At 46.0% G+C, this 15,677-nt stretch overlaps 1 protein-coding gene across 3 annotated transcripts in view; it reads left to right on the top strand.

The window, feature by feature from the left end:
* The window catches only part of LOC142560252 (uncharacterized), a 430,092-nt gene that overhangs the window by 2,259 nt on the left and 412,156 nt on the right, over positions 1 to 15,677 (top strand). For all 3 annotated transcript variants that reach the window (XM_075672207.1, XM_075672208.1, XM_075672209.1), the window contains exons 2-3: positions 1,693 to 1,806; positions 5,773 to 5,892. In XM_075672207.1, the coding sequence (XP_075528322.1) occupies positions 1,693 to 1,806; positions 5,773 to 5,892 (234 nt within the window). The remainder of the gene's footprint in view (positions 1 to 1,692; positions 1,807 to 5,772; positions 5,893 to 15,677) is intronic.

Raw genomic sequence — 15,677 nt, 5'->3', positions numbered from 1 at the left:
GAGATACGATATCTCCAATGCTATTCACAGCATGTTTACAGGAGGTATTCAGAGGCCTGGAGTGGGAAGAATTGGGGATAAAAGTTGATGGAGAATACCTTAGCAACTTGCGATTCGCTGATGATATTGCCTTGCTTAGTAACTCAGGAGACCAATTGAAATGCATGCTCACTGACCTGGAGAGGCAAAGCAGAAGGGTGGGTCTGAAAATTAATCTGCAGAAAACTAAAGTAATGTTTAACAGGCTCGGAAGAGAACAGCAGTTTACGATAGGTAGCGAAGCACTGGAAGGGGTAAGGGACTACATCTACTTAGGGCAAGTAGTGACCACGGATCCGGATCATGAGACTGAAATAACCAGAAGAATAAGAATGGGCTGGGGTGCGTTTGGCAGGCATTCTCAAATCATGAACAGCAGGTTGCCACTATCCCTCAAAAGGAAAGTGTATAACAGCTGTGTGTTACCAGTACTCACATATGGGGCAGAAACCTGGAGACTTACGAAAAGGGTTCTGCTGAAATTGAGGACGACGCAACGAGCTATGGAAAGAAGAATGATGGGTGTGACGTTAAGGGATAAGAAAAGAGCAGGTTGGGTGAGGCAACAAACGCGGGTAAACGACATCTTAGTTGAAATCAAGAAAAAGAAATGGGCATGGGCCGGACATGTAATGAGGAGGGAAGATAACCGATGGTCACTAAGGGTTACGGACTGGATTCCAAGGGAAGGGATGCGTAGCAGGGGGCGGCAGAAAGTTAGGTGGGCGGATGACATTAAGACTTTTGCAGGGACAACATGGCCACAATTAGTACATGACCGGGGTAGTTGGAGAAGTATGGGAGAGGCCTTTGCCCTGCAGTGGGCGTAACTAGACTGATGATGATGATGATGAATTGCCAGTGGATTTGCACGTTAATAATTTTGGAGATTGCGACTAAATTTAGCGCGTGATCAGTCCTGGCATGAACAGCGGTCAGTGGTGACAGATGCGTGGTTAAAATAATGCCTGACATCACGGGCATCGCACGAAAAACATTGGAATGATCAACATTCAAGTAGTTGTATGCGTGTTAACGCCATTTTGCCGTTTTCCTGCACTCTGCTGAAGGCTGCATCTACTGTTGCCCTGGATTTTACGATTTAACATTCCAAAGGTTTTTGTTGTATGAACGTATTGACTTTATTTCCCTTAATGTGTATTATTAGGCACAGTTTATTGCGTAATATCCTTTATTTAATGCGGAGTTGCAGAGTTGTTTATTCTGTTTTGTTTAGAGGGGAGGGGGCGAATTTGAGTAATATTTGTAACATAATCGATGGAATGATATGAAAATCTCTATACAGTCGGTGTACTTGAATCTTACTTTTGAATGCAAGAATCCCATTTTTAGTTAGAACTTCTAAATAGAACTTTTTACTTCTAAATGAAAAGAAACTGGAAGAAATTGAAAAAAAAAATGTGATGCCGGTCAAAACACTATCTTCGTTCCCGTGTATCGAGATATGCGAAGCATGAGACCAGTTGGCCCTTGGCTCCTTTAGGTTTCTCCCAGATATCGGCCAGTTTCTGTATCGTGTATTATTGAGCGCACTATCTTCTTCAAACGACAGCCTTCCATAGGTGGCCAGTTGATACACCGACTTTTCTTCGCGTACGCGGTACAACTTACTACTCCTGCTTACACCCGCAGGGCACAAGCAGTGCGACGGGCTTAACAACTGCCCAGAATCGAAGGCGCTGTGCACCGGTGCAAACTGCTCCTGCCCCGAAGGATTTGCTCCGGCTGGCAACAGATGTGTCCGAGGTGGGACCGTCTCGCTAAAGACGATTTCCTGCCGCTCTGTACGCGCGTTTAGATTCAAAGCTTTTGCGAGATCCCTTGAAAGCCAGACAAAGGCGGTTTACGCTGTGAGCGCAGAGGCTTCGGCTGAGTTGTCGCGCACGACTGTGATTTCTACGTTGCGCCTCAAAGTAGAAATCAATACGGCTATGTGTCTCGCAGTGGGAGCTGTTTGCACGTGACTTAAGGCGGTGCCCAAAAGAAAACAAGTGTTTTTAATTTTTTTTTGTTACTAGAGTGTTGTAGTTTACCGGAGTCGGGGACGGCGGTAACAAAATCGGGTATAAACACCGTTTTGACGCGTTTTGCAACCGTTACGCACTTGAAGCGTTCTTGTTAGCGTTCTTGTTAAATGGATGTTTTCGTCGCAGAAGAAAGAAACGTAAAATGCAAAACAAGTTCTCGTTGACGAGCATGTTCCTCACAGCACTTCTTTTACGACACCAGTTACAACGTGGTAGGTCGCTGCAAATGAAGCCGTCTGTTCTTTTTTATGGTTATATTCTCCGCCGCGAGATGGCACCACCAAATCGAATGTTCACGCCTACACCTCGGGTAACCGGGTATTGCGCAAACTGCAATATTTTTTACGAATTAAAAAAATATAGGCTAATTACTGACATGGTTTAAATTAAACGTTGTAGTTGTAGTGGACAAGTTGTGAACGATGAACACTGTGACATCGAGTATGGGACTGCCCTACGCTTCACCGAACTGTCGTAGCTGGGGAATTCCTTGTGGCGGTCAGCCCACTTTTGCAATGGGGCAGTCGTTAAAGTCGCGTAGGCTATCACGTTTCAAAGGAAAGAATTGGTTTTCCTCTGACAAGTGGCGGGACCATTTTGAACGCCTTCTTCTGTTAGGCACTCTCAACAATAATGCTTTCTTTTACTTCCCCTCCGAATTATCGAATTGAGTAGAAGTTGCATTCTCATCATGAAACATGCATGCGTGTTTGTCAGGGAAACAAAACATACGCAGTATAGTGCATAGATAACTGGAAGATTAGTACGAAAGTTGGCTGTTGCGCATCCTTCGTATTCTTATTTCATTAGTCTCGAATAGAGCGCTATCTGTTGTGTGGCCCGAGCTCAAAGTACACACTGGATTGACTGGCTCATCTATATGAGTGGCTTTTCCCGCCACGGTGCATAAATTGCAGCGGTGGGAATGCGGCCACAATTGCTCCATATCTGCTACATTCCGTTGAAGCTGCACGCATGCATGGTACGAATGAGAGAAACTGCTCGAAATGCGGCGCCAGGACAAGCCGCACCGCGCAATCTCGGCGGTCACGGCGAAAGAGCAGTTAACGTGTGGTTGGGGTCTCGTCGCCGTCTCATACGAAGAGTGCCGACGCAATTGCTGCGATTAATAAAGCTAAAGGGTCACTCAAGCCAATGCAATCCAGTGCACGGTAGCACGTGTTCGCGGTCACTCGTTTGGAAACTCCACGAGCCGTATTGTCGGGTTGCGCATAGTTTGTGATGAAGTTCGGTCGGAATTAGCAGGAGCGCGCGCGCTCAGCCCACCGCACGTTTTTGGCGTGTCCCGCATTCGCATATACTTCGCATGTACCGGCGGGCTGGCCTTGGTTGGAGAAGGGTTCCTGAAGTGAAGACGCGCCCTTCGCGCGTTTAGCAGGGCGGCTGTGTTGTGGAGCACTCGGAAAACAAATTACCCGCCATTGCATGTTGTTGTAGCCGCTTTGCTGTGTCGAGTTTATCAGTATCTGCTTGTAAGGCAGCGAATTGGTAGCTCGGCCCCATATTACTATAGCTACACATCTTTAGGCATAAAAAAATATTGCTCGAATGAGTAGCGTGCGTGTGTGCTACGTGACTGTATCGTCGTAAGTCTTTTTTTTTTGTGCCTGTGAGTGGCCTGCTTAACGAGTAATCGCGTCCGGCTGACAACAATTTAGAATCATCATTGTTGAGGACTACAAAAATCTGCGCCACATCGTTATTTTTCCAACGACAAAATCTGCTTCAAAACGCTCTCGGCCATGCGGGTAGCATTGGCATTGTGGGGCTGCTTGGAACAAAACATTACATTCTTCTTCTTTCTTTTTTTCGAAGCTAAAGGACCGCTAACCAGGTTTTAGCTTACCAAAGGACGATCGAATCACGGGATTTTCTGTTTATTTGCGCCACGGTGTATGCGAACAGTATATACGCTTGTCTAAGCCAACAAAGTGAAGTCGTAATTCAGCGCCTGTGCGTACTTCGTCTTCCTTACGTCCGCGTCTTTCCGGTTGCTTTATCACGCCTTATCAGGTTAGCTTGGTGCGAAATTCGCGCCGTGACGATTGCTCTTCCAAATCAAAGATTCAGTGAAATTCCGAGGTTTTATACGCCAAACCCACGATCGGATTGTGAGGCGCCCAGTAGTGGGGTACTCCGGATGACATTTGACCTCCTGGGGTTCTTTGAAGCACACATAAAATGAAAGCACGCGAGCGTTTTTTTGCATTTCCATGGAAATGCGGATGCCTCGAACCGGATCCAACCAGCGACCTTGAACTCAGTAGCGCAAGCTATGGCCACTGGACTATACGGCGGGTAATTCTCGCTTCGACATATTGCATGTACTCGAGAGAAAGCCACGTACTAGATCAAACTCAAACAGAAGCCCTTTTCTCGAAGGAACGCGGCTGCCAGTCAGCAGAGTGACGTCAAGAAGCGCGACGATTCTGCGTCAGACGCGTACCGCCTGTCGCCCACGAAGAGCCAGCAGGAGCGCGAACTCGGGAAGTCCATGTGGAAAGCAGAGAGCACCAAGCCGCCTCTGGAATTCTGCCGTTGAAAGAAGCATGGAGGCAAGAAGTAACGGAAGTGAGAGTCGTGACGTAAAAGTCACGTGGGCCCTCGGCTCCCGCTTTGAGAGGTGGCAGCAGAGGAGGCGCGAGCGCTGGTCCAGGCAACGAGATAGCGCGTCGGTCGCGGTGAGGATATCTCACCTCCTCGCATTGTGGCCACGAAACATTTCGTTTGTATATTTCTCGGCTACTACTGAACCATGTTCAGTAATTCTTGCAGTTTAGAATAACCCGGGAATTAGTGGCGAGGTTCTTCACAACGATTGAAATTTGCAACAGCAACAACGACGACGATTACTACGAAAATAAGTAAATAAATAAGTAAATAAATGTTTTATTAGGTAAATAATATACGGGTAGAGATGAGGGGGCCATTAATTTGTGACTTCACAGAACTTCTGCCCATTAAGATACTTGGGCCGGGGTTGCAGTGTAGTTTTATTGATTCCTAATATCTAGGCGTGGTGTCAAGAAAACCAGACAATGCAGAAGTTCACAGAGACATGGACTTGAAGTGACCCAACAGGGGTCGAACAAAGGAATGCCTGTGCAGCCAACGTTTCGGCAAGTGGACTTGTCCCTGTCGTGACGAAGGCATGCCCCATCGTCGTAACGTTGATACTGCTGAAGCACTCCTTGTACGATCACATGAGGGCGACACAAGAAGACTCATTGGACACACATGGCGCCGTGCTTGCGTACTGGCAGTTCCTTGCGCGATAGCTCGCCTTGCCTAGGGCACGAACAGAAACATCGCTTGGATGGGTTCCTCCCAGCTCTATAGGTGTAGCGGGCAGTAGAGAGAGAGAGAGGGAGAGAGGAGGAAGGAAAGGCAGGGAGGTTAACCAGACTGAGTCCAGTTTGCTACCCTACACGTGGGGAGGGGGATGGGAAGTGAAATAGAGAGATGAAACGTGAGTATACCGCACTTTCACATCCACAAAGTTAGGTGCAGGATGTCTATAGTCGGGCACTCAAGTCTGTTGCCCTCGGGTAGTGAAGAAGCGCGCAGTAGGAACACGTTTTCCTGTAGACCTGCTTTCTTTCCACACTCATTATCTAAGCTTCTGTTTAGCGTGGCCTCCATCCTAGATAAATGTTATCCGCAGTGTCTGCCAGCCCCAAGAAGTGCCTGACCAACGATGACTGCAAGTGGAGCGAGCTGTGCGTCAACCGTCCTTGCGTGTGCCGCCGGGAGCCATTCTCGTTGTCCGGCGTATGCCTGGAATGTGAGTGAGACAATACGTTGTATCGCGTTTGCTTTTCCGAGCGCTGCCCGCGTCAAACAGAAAGCGGCGCATGTCAACAAGGCGGAGGAAGATACAAGGGAAGGGTGTAGGGATGTCAACCTGACGCGCAACCGGTTTGCTTCTCGACGCAGGGTAAAAAAAAAGGGGTTAAGGGGTGGAAAAGCTAGAAAGGAGATAGCATTAGGAAGTGCAAGCGCATTGGGCCGCCCATCACGCCTACAGTCGGTCACTGCGCGGCTAGTAGACTTGGTAAAGTGAAGTAACGACCGCGTGGCTTTGTGAGCATGCGTGCGATAGATGGGGCCATGGTCCAAGAACATATTTTTTTTCTCGGAAAGCGATCTACGGTGTTGTCGTTTTAACGCAGGCGTCGCGTTTCACGTTACATCAATTAGAAAAACAATAAGTGTGTGCGTGCGTGCGTGCGTGCGTGCGTGCGTGTGTGTGTGTGTGTGTGTGTGTGTGTGTGTGTGTGTGTGTGTGTGTGTGGGTGGGTGGGTGGGTGGGTGGGTGGATGTGCGTGTGTGTGTCTTTTGAGTAGCTTGAGTCGCACATGGAAGTGTTTGCCATTGCAATAAGAACAGAGTAAGCGTTCGAATTAGGCTACCAGTGCTCGACCGCGCGGAACATGTGTTTTCTGTCTCGTACTTGGGGTGAAAATATAGCGTGAAATGCGAATTTGATTCCTTCGAGGAAAAGGAGGCAGGATAAAAGTCTCCGATGTGATTTTGAAAGTGGTCCCGATACTTTGTTGCGTGATAGCAGAGCAGCGATGTAATAGCGACAATTGCACTATTGAATGCAAAATTTCATGTCTCTAACTGCAAAAGAAAAAGAAAGCATAAATGCTTATACTTATAAAGATCTATACACATCCATACGTTACTCGTCCTTGTTGGAAAGAGCGCCAGACTTCAGTGCTATCGTAAATGTGTTTCATCAGCTCATCCGTTACGGTAATACATTTTTTAACCCAGCGCGGCAGGTTCTGTATGTTAGTGAGCAGGACGGAAGACTTCGACGAGAATTGTGTTTTGCGTGCGCTGTTCTAGTGGACCTGCAACGGCCTGCGGCCGCGCCTTATTTAATGCAATCGCTCTCGAATAGTCGCGTTAAACTTTCAATGCGGTTCCAACCTCGAGATTTGAGACCTGTACGGCCTATGGAAAAACACTGCCTCCGCGTTGCAGTCAACGAATCGCTCATCAAGCGTTTCCGATAGCTACGTATCGTAATGAAGCATTCCTAATAGCTTCATTGTGCGTACATGAAGGTTGTATTGTTCAATGCACATATCCTTTGATCCTGCGCCCAATGCATGGAGTAGATTGTATACGTGCGAGGCCTGGTGCCAGGTGGAGTAGCATGCTCCCGGTTGACAGCCACACTAACATCTTACTTTCCTCGTCAGTATCTCTTTGCAGCCATTATCTGGGAATCAGTTTTGCGGAACACCGCAAGATGGAGGAATAATCGTCAAAGGAAAAACATGTCATTCACCCGGCAGTAGCCGCATGTACGAAACAAACCCCGTACCGGTTTCACAGAATATACAGCTTTAGAAAAAAGAAAGTTCGTCCCGGTGCGGAAAGAGAACCCGGGACCAACGCCTTTCCAGGGGGGTCGGTCTACTTTTTTAAACTATAATCCCGAGGCTAGGCGGCCACGGCGCGATAGTGAAAGAATCGACAACTCGATGCACTGGGACAAAGAATACTTTGAAATCACTCATGCGGGAACCCTAAGTGGAGGAAGAATCATGGTCAGTTCGTCCATCAGTTCGTCCCCGAATCATAACTTTTTTTTTCAATTGCAAAGCGTTCTTTCTCTTTTTCTGAGAAACTCCTGAGGGTTCCCTTTGTATATAGCCGCGGCTACTATCTGGCGGATGACATATATTTTTTTTCCGTAGCTGCCATCTTTTTCTTTGTGGACAGTATTCAATATGCGCAGTCCGTAGCAGTGGAAGTTATGTTAGAGAACCGTCCGTTAGCTGCGGCTCATCGCGCACAATGTTGCTTGCCTCCCGCGTCAGCCGACCGGGAGTCGGGCAGCTACGGTCTGAGCACCACCGGCTCCCACAAGCTCTTCGTGGCCGCGGCAAGCATCGGTATTTTCGTCGTGACGGCGGCCGCGCTCGTGCTGTTCTTCGCTTCGTTATCGAAGAAGGAAGGCGTCGACATGGAGTCCATCGCCGGTCCGGACCTCGGTGGAGACCCACCCGTCAGCGAGGAGTGGTGAGCGGATGCCGATGGGAGCCAGTCCACAAAGAGATCGACGCTTTATAGAAAAGACTAAAGCAGTTTGTAAGGTGTTGTTTCGAGACGGTAATTTCCGCGGTAATAGGTTCATTATGGTGGGATTACATAAAAAGTAATAGTAATAATTCACGCGTAAAATTAATAATGAAGTTCACTCTTTCACATTTTTCTTTTTTAAATTTCGCTCTGAAACCACTGCGCCGTTACGTCGGTCGGACGTTACCGATTTCTAAGTATGTTATCGTGGTTGAGCCATTGTGGCCCTCTAGGATGACCTGAAACCTGCTAAATTCACTTATATCCCCCTGTAAAATACAATATCGAAATATAAAAAAATATAAAAAGTTAATAAAATATCAACTGCGCCCGACTAGCCACCGTCAGAAACCGTGACGTCGCAGCTTACCAGGTCGGGAACTTGAAGGTAACGTCTCCGGATGGCTTTCACTTCTGCGTCTTTTCCTGGATTATGAAACCTCTTCCTACATTAAACGCCGCCTTTTTGGTATGACGGAGAGCTTTTTTTATTCGTCTTTAGCGTCCCTTTAAGCTCGTGCACACAGACTCGCACGACCTCACTCACTGTGCGATTGATATATGCCGAGTTCTAACAAGTTATCTCGCACACAAATTTAAGGGCGAACATATTGGCTCCTAGGTTTGCTTGCGCCCCCTCTGTCCGTGAGGAAGGGGTCCAAGCCCAGTGCGGACGTTTCGCCAACTGGAGTTACTCAGTGTTTGGTAGCCTGACGAAGCCTCCTTGACCGAAAGCGCGTTGGTCCTCCAATGCTGCCGAACTTTCAAGGCATTGGTTGGTTCGTAGTAGCTTTTAATCTCGCCCTCTTCACGATCGGAACTCGCCGCCCACTTTCCTTTCTACTCTACGGCATAGCCTCGGAGTGGTGAAAGCCCGTTTTTCGGTAGCCTTTTTAAGCATATATCTATTATCTTTTTTGGCACTAGGCATCACGACTGTCACGTGGCTCTTCCTCCCAATGTTTTTCTTTTTTTTCTTTCTCCATGGTGCGTGCTTCGCGTGAGTTTTTTTTTTCCCTCTCCTTCATAGCACTTTGCTACACAAGTTCACCATGTTTGCTTACAACAGTCGAAAGGCGACGTGTTTCCAATTCAGGCTTCGGATTGCGGCGAACGGATCTTTACAATTGAAGTCGGAGGGTGGTAGTAACTCGAAGAATGATCTGCGCCTAAAGTAGAAATGTTTATGTGCGTCATTCATAAAATATTTAGGTAACGGTGGCTAAAATTGCCATTGCTGTTATACATTGGTTCTAATTTATGTGTCACCACCGTGCGGGCATGGTTGAGTATGCGTGCTAAGTTACGTTCCTGCTATTGGCTCTCTATAGTATGAGCTCTCTAGTACGAGTGCGAGCACGTGATCAAAATCTAAAATCGTATTCGCAGTAATCGTCAGGTTTTTCCCTGACGTCATTTAAGAGAAAGCGGTGGCACGTCCCAAGTTGTGGAGCACTTTGGCCGTTTCACGTCGCAATGTGTCAGTCACAGTTTATTCGTTCTAGCGTCTGTGACGTGACTGTCATCTATTCCTTAGTGCGATGAATCGACGCTCCTCGTTGCCCGAACTGACGAGGTCGGTGCCGTGGCTGCGATTTGCGCTCTCGCAGGGGCTCGGAGAACCAGCACATGGACGCCACTATCGAAGATCCTCCAGATACGTTCAGCATCACTCCGACGGAGAGCCAGCTCAGCTTCAAAGATAATGTTATTGTGCACACGACGTAGCAGTTTACCAAATATATTGAATTTCATGACTCCGCACATGAGATCCATTAAGAGGTTACCTTGACTGCAAAGAAGTGTTTGCAATCACATTTGTTCAACGAGTGATTGCAAACCCATTTTTTCTGTGTCTAAGCGTCACCCGGAAATTTTGCATAAAGTACGATAGGCGATAAGAAGCCGTATTAAGATGCCTGAGTAATCGTGTATAAATAAATGCTGGCCCTGTAATAAAACAGTGTTGCTATCAGCTTTCAAGTATGGGCGGTTTGGCCACCAAAGCACTGCGGCTTTTTTCAGAATATTAGCAAGTGAAAACTAAGTGAGAAAAAGAACAATAGGCATAAAAAATTCAAGCACATATGCGACGCTACGGTATACGGATAATTGAAACCTGTTCCACCCATAACGTCGCGAACACATGAAAACGATTAAACGAATGTGCCGATGCGAGAAGGCACAGACACGTCTGTGGGTGTTTGAACGAAACACAAGGTGTCGAACCGAAAGATATACCGGTTGTGTTTAGGTTCGGGTTCAACGTGCTCCGAATTTGTTCTCGTTCAGTTCCGGTGCGGAGAGAGAGACAAACGTTTATTTCTGAATTAGCGATAGAGAGAAATAGCTCTCTCTCCGGAGAAATAGAAATTTATAACGGTTCACGGACTGGTTTGGTACTGCGAACTTTGGCTTGCCCTCTTGGCGACATGCTGCACCGTGCTATTCACTTGTGCGCTTGGTGCATGCGCAGGTATATTTTTCAGGAGGTAGAATAAATGTGCTCCCCTGGCATGGTGGGAGACAGCGATCGACATTTTTGCATAAACATCAGTGAAGTATGGTGCTATACAGCTAGTTACATTTACATTATTTCACACGTGTGCACTAGATGTAATACAGTGCGTTCACATCTGGCGCACTGCGACAATTAAAGCAACGAAAACCAGAAACAGAACGTCACCGTATGCGCGTAGTAGAGCGCAGTGCTCGTTAAAAGATCTAAGGGCCAATACTACAGCACCGCGATCGGTTTTGAAGGAATGCGATCATGGGGGGATTGGTGAAGTGAGAAATTGATTTGTGTCTGAATTAATTCATGCGCTGCGTAAGACGAGGCACGCTTACTGAACGGCTGGTAACTGCTGTGCACGAGTGACCTCCTCCCGTGTGTTTGTTCAGGAAGTCGATCGTCTGCGGAACTGCGGTGCTGCTAAATCAGGATCATTGAGACGAGTCTCCAGGTGCACCAACCGCCACCCGTTGTCCTTGTAGGCGGCAAAAAATATTGTTCTTTTAGTATTCGAACTAAACGAATATTCGACAGTACTCAATTGAAGAGTCAATTATCGAATCGAGTACGAATCGAATAGCAAAGGCTATTTGATCCGTATTGAATATTTCAGATATTCACACCCACCTAGTGGAAACTAGCCGTGCAATTAAGACGCATAAGCACACGTATTTCGCTATTTTCAAACGCAAAATTTCGCATTAACGAGAGAATTATCGTAAGTTTCCTTTTTCTTCGTAAATGGCACATTGCAATTTAACGACATAACGCTACAGGCACCAAACAAGAACTTTGTCTTAAACATATCGAAACATTAAGCCGGTATTAGGTGTAATATAGTATGGCATATGCTCAGGAATAACGTAAACAGTTAAAAAAAAAAGACGTAAATAGCTTTGAACATACAGTTCAAAGCACCTTATGTTCTCTGCATCGTAGTCTCGATAATCAAACTATATATATATATATATATATATATATATATATATATATATATATATATATATATATATATATATATATATATAGCTATAGCTATAATCAGTGTGTAGCACGATGAAGAAGCGCACAACTTATTGTATTACATAAATTTTACCTGCAAACTCAGTCTGGAGCTAGCAAAGCGAAACGCCACTTGTTAATATTTCGCTGTTTTCATTTTTTTTTTTTTGTAAAGCAGGTTAGGTCATTATGCTTCTGAACAATGAACAAGGATAGTTCATGTTAAACACCGCGACGCTCTTTCTTACGCCGCTGCATATGGCGCCCAGTCTTGCGCTGACCAAGCACGGACAAGAAGTCAAAATTACGCAAATTGTGCCCCAGGAATGATTTGTGGAGTACTAAGTACATGACCGGGGTAGTTGGAGAACTATGGGAGAGGCCTTTGCCCTGCAGTGGGCGTAACTAGGCTGATGATGATGATGATGATGATGATGATGATGATGATGATGATGATGATGAACAGGGCTATACTCTGTTTGGAGCCGGCAAGGATTTGATGAACCGTGACACGGGACAAGAACAGGTTTGTCCTGTCGTTTGCGGCCTTCGTTGCCGCCCACGGAGAAGGTGATGTCTTTTATTAGCAACCGCAGTGTTGTTATTCGTTAGAAGCCGTTCTGATGAACTCGTCTTGTTTCCCTATTTTTCCCTTCTCGCGGACACCGTAGCTATTTTTATTTTTTTTTAAATTTTTATTTCCGTCTATTGCGGCGTTTGCATTCTAACCTTTATTATGTAACAGTAGCGAGCTGGCTTATCGGCCGAATTTGAAGCATTCAGCAAGAATGCTGAATCTTCAGTGCCGCTTGAAGCAATGTATCGGCCGCGGAGCACAACTGGCACGACCGAGTCGAGAAGTGCAAGCGCCTGAACTCTCCTAGGGTTAGTCATAGTAGATAAGCGTAAGTACTCCAGATAGTGGATGGAAATACGGCGCCGCGGTAGGTCATTTATTAAGAGCATCGCATGGCTAATGTGAAGACGTGCGTTCGTACACAACGTGCGGCGATTTCTTTTTTCAGCCAATTTCATTTCGATTTTTTGTCACTTCTTTCATTCAGTCAAGAACTGTAGGTAATTTCTCCTATGCCGACCTTCGTGTCATTGTCTCTTGGCGTCTTATGATGCGAATATATATATATATATATATATATATATATATATGTGTGTGTGTGTGTGTGTGTGTGTGTGTGTGTGTGTGTGTGTGTGTGTGTGTGTGTGTGTGTGTGTGTGTGTGTGTGTGTGTGTGTGTGTGTGTGTGTGTGTGTGTGTGTGTGTGTGTGTGTGTGTGGTGAAAATTGTTATCCACCGGACTGTGACATGAAGTTACAAAGGAAGCTCTTTGTTTCCTTTATTATAAATGTACATGTAGTCTTCGTATGTGTTCGTTGCGCTACTCACGTGCAAACACATACACACTCAAATATATAAAAATGAGAAATAAGCGCTGTTGGTCCATAACTCCTAGCAAGTTGAAACCATGGCAGTAAGTCAAGGCGTGATGGTCGTTTCCCAGTACAAGGAGTCTGAGTGGTAAAAATGGCTTTAAAGCGAGATCATCAAACACGGAGCCAGACCACTCTAGAAAATAACGGCCCGTCGTGGGAAACCGATTGAAACACATTAGCGTGCTATAAAAAAAAAAATGCAATCTTAATCATCGTGTCTCTGCTGCGCCACATCTCAGCGTCTTGGTCACCGACCCGAAATTATGTAATCTCTAACGCACGCTTCAGTTCATTACTGGATTGCGAACGTGCTTTGGTGAAGATATATAACTCTTGATACTTAAGCCCGCTGAAACATAGGTACTACACCTCTCAACAAAACAAAATGGTCCGCACTTTCATCTTCTAATGCGCTCGTATTTCGCCTTCTTCGTTCTGTAATACTGCAGTCTTACTTTTTGTTTTATTGCTGAGGTTGCCATATAGTCTTCGTTGAAGGCGCGCTTGACCGTGTTTCACAACGCAGCAATATCCAGGATACCATGTAGCTGTTCGCAATTTTCTCCTGCATTTTTCAACTTCGGTCATTCCTTCTGGGACCGGGATATAGACGTTTGCTGCTTGGTAAATGTAACGATGACGAATGATTTATTGTTGCCTCCATCCGGTAACCCCCCGGCATTCAACTTTTCATGTGTGACTTCATTCTCTCTCTCTCTCTCTCTCTCTCTCTCTCTCTCTCTCTCTCTCTCTCTCTCTCTCTCTTGCCCCTCCCCTTTTTCTTTCTATGTGCAATAACGTAATTCTGGGAATGCAGTGACTTGAAGGGATAAACCATGGACTGATTAGCATCATTTCACTTTAATTTACTTTTAAAGTCACGTATTGTACAACGCACCATGTTCTTGTTATCTAAGACTATATTATTTGATGATCTGCTATCTTCTCTTACATTATATAATTTCTGTTCAGGTTGAGCTTCACTAATATCATGCATGTACATCGAAGCTGGGCAGCATACGTGCGACTATTTCCAGCTGTTTTGTGTCTGGTTTCCGGGCCTCATGTCAAACTGCAGACTGCAGGCTTCAGTCTTAAAAAAAGAACATTCCAAGATCGTTTACGAAAAACAAACATGAACTTAATTCACTTGAAAATACATGCGACAGTCAGAGACGATAAACTTTAAGAAGATCTCCGTTTTGTTTGGTAAATGAACTCAATTTCAGATGTACGGGTTCTTCAAGACGGCACACCAAAATATTAGTAAAAGCGCATGATTCCATTCCGTCCACGGCACAGCAGATGCGACCGTGGTGGACCGAAATCGAATTCCTGGTATCGTATTCTTCTATAGACTTTTGCAACGAGAGCTTCTACGGGGGGAGGTGGTGGAGGGGGAGGGGAGAGGGGGAGAGGAAGGGAGGGCAGGGTGGTCGCCGCAGGGTGCTTTGGACTGTTGTTATAACGATATTTAAATATAAGCAAACATCCATATTGAGAGGTTTGGTGGCTCGTCATCACAGATTCCGTTCCAGTATCCACCTATTTTAACCCCTGACTCCGAGCTACGCTAATCGCGTCATACTTGGCAGTGCCATTTTCCTTGCTCTGCGATAACGAACCATGCGCGTCAGCTCATTCCACTGATGTCTACTGGGTTCAAGTATTGGGTGCTGGTGCATGTAATATTTTGTTTTCCTCTTTCAAGTGTACTTCGCTATCTGCGTTAATATTATCTACAGTCATAGAGAATATTGCCGCAGGCTTGGTTGACTTCGCTAAAAAATTTCTGCTGACACTCTGTTGAATCTTTCCATCGAATAGACGAGGTGCTCCTAACACCCATCCATCGAGCCGCACCAACCATTTCGACCTCATCATCATTGCATTACCTCAAGAAACTAATTGCGGGTATATACAACGGCACCGTCGATGTGAGTTTTCTGATAGTGTGATTTGACGGTGCGGCAATGCCAGGATGCAAAATCATCGGTGGTTCGTTGAACGTGTGTAGCATGCACATATAGTGACGTTTATTGCGTCGTTGTGTCTGCCATTAATCTATCTAGTTTGGTAATCATAAGCTGTTACTTGTACGTGCATGCGAACTCATAATTACCTTAAAGGCCAACTGGAACAAGATTTTACTTCCGCTACATTCCTTATAAAGTAGTGGTACGTACCACTAAAGCAACATTAGCAAAGCTGTAGGGCTGATAATTATCTAATTTTCATATTGACAGCCTAATAGTACCTACGCAGACGATGTATGCACTTGGCAGCTGGAAGAGAGGGGGGAGGGGGGGGGGGGTCGAGCGAGGTGACATTGTGCCAGCGCGTCGTCTCCGAGATGTTTCAGCCCACGGCTGCACCTCGAAGTCTCAGAGGTCATGCTGAAGAGCCACGCGTTCTTAGTCGTGCGTCACTTCCAACGCGCGGTAATGGCTGCGGTTTTTTCACTTCCGGTGTCAAAAACGTCTTCTTCAAGGTGTCTGC

Source organism: Dermacentor variabilis, chromosome 10 (genome assembly GCF_050947875.1).
Source record: "Dermacentor variabilis isolate Ectoservices chromosome 10, ASM5094787v1, whole genome shotgun sequence".
Taxonomy (NCBI): Eukaryota; Metazoa; Arthropoda; class Arachnida; order Ixodida; family Ixodidae; genus Dermacentor; species Dermacentor variabilis.
The sequence above is the reverse complement of the archived record's forward strand: the minus strand, read 5'-3'. Positions and strand labels throughout refer to the sequence as shown.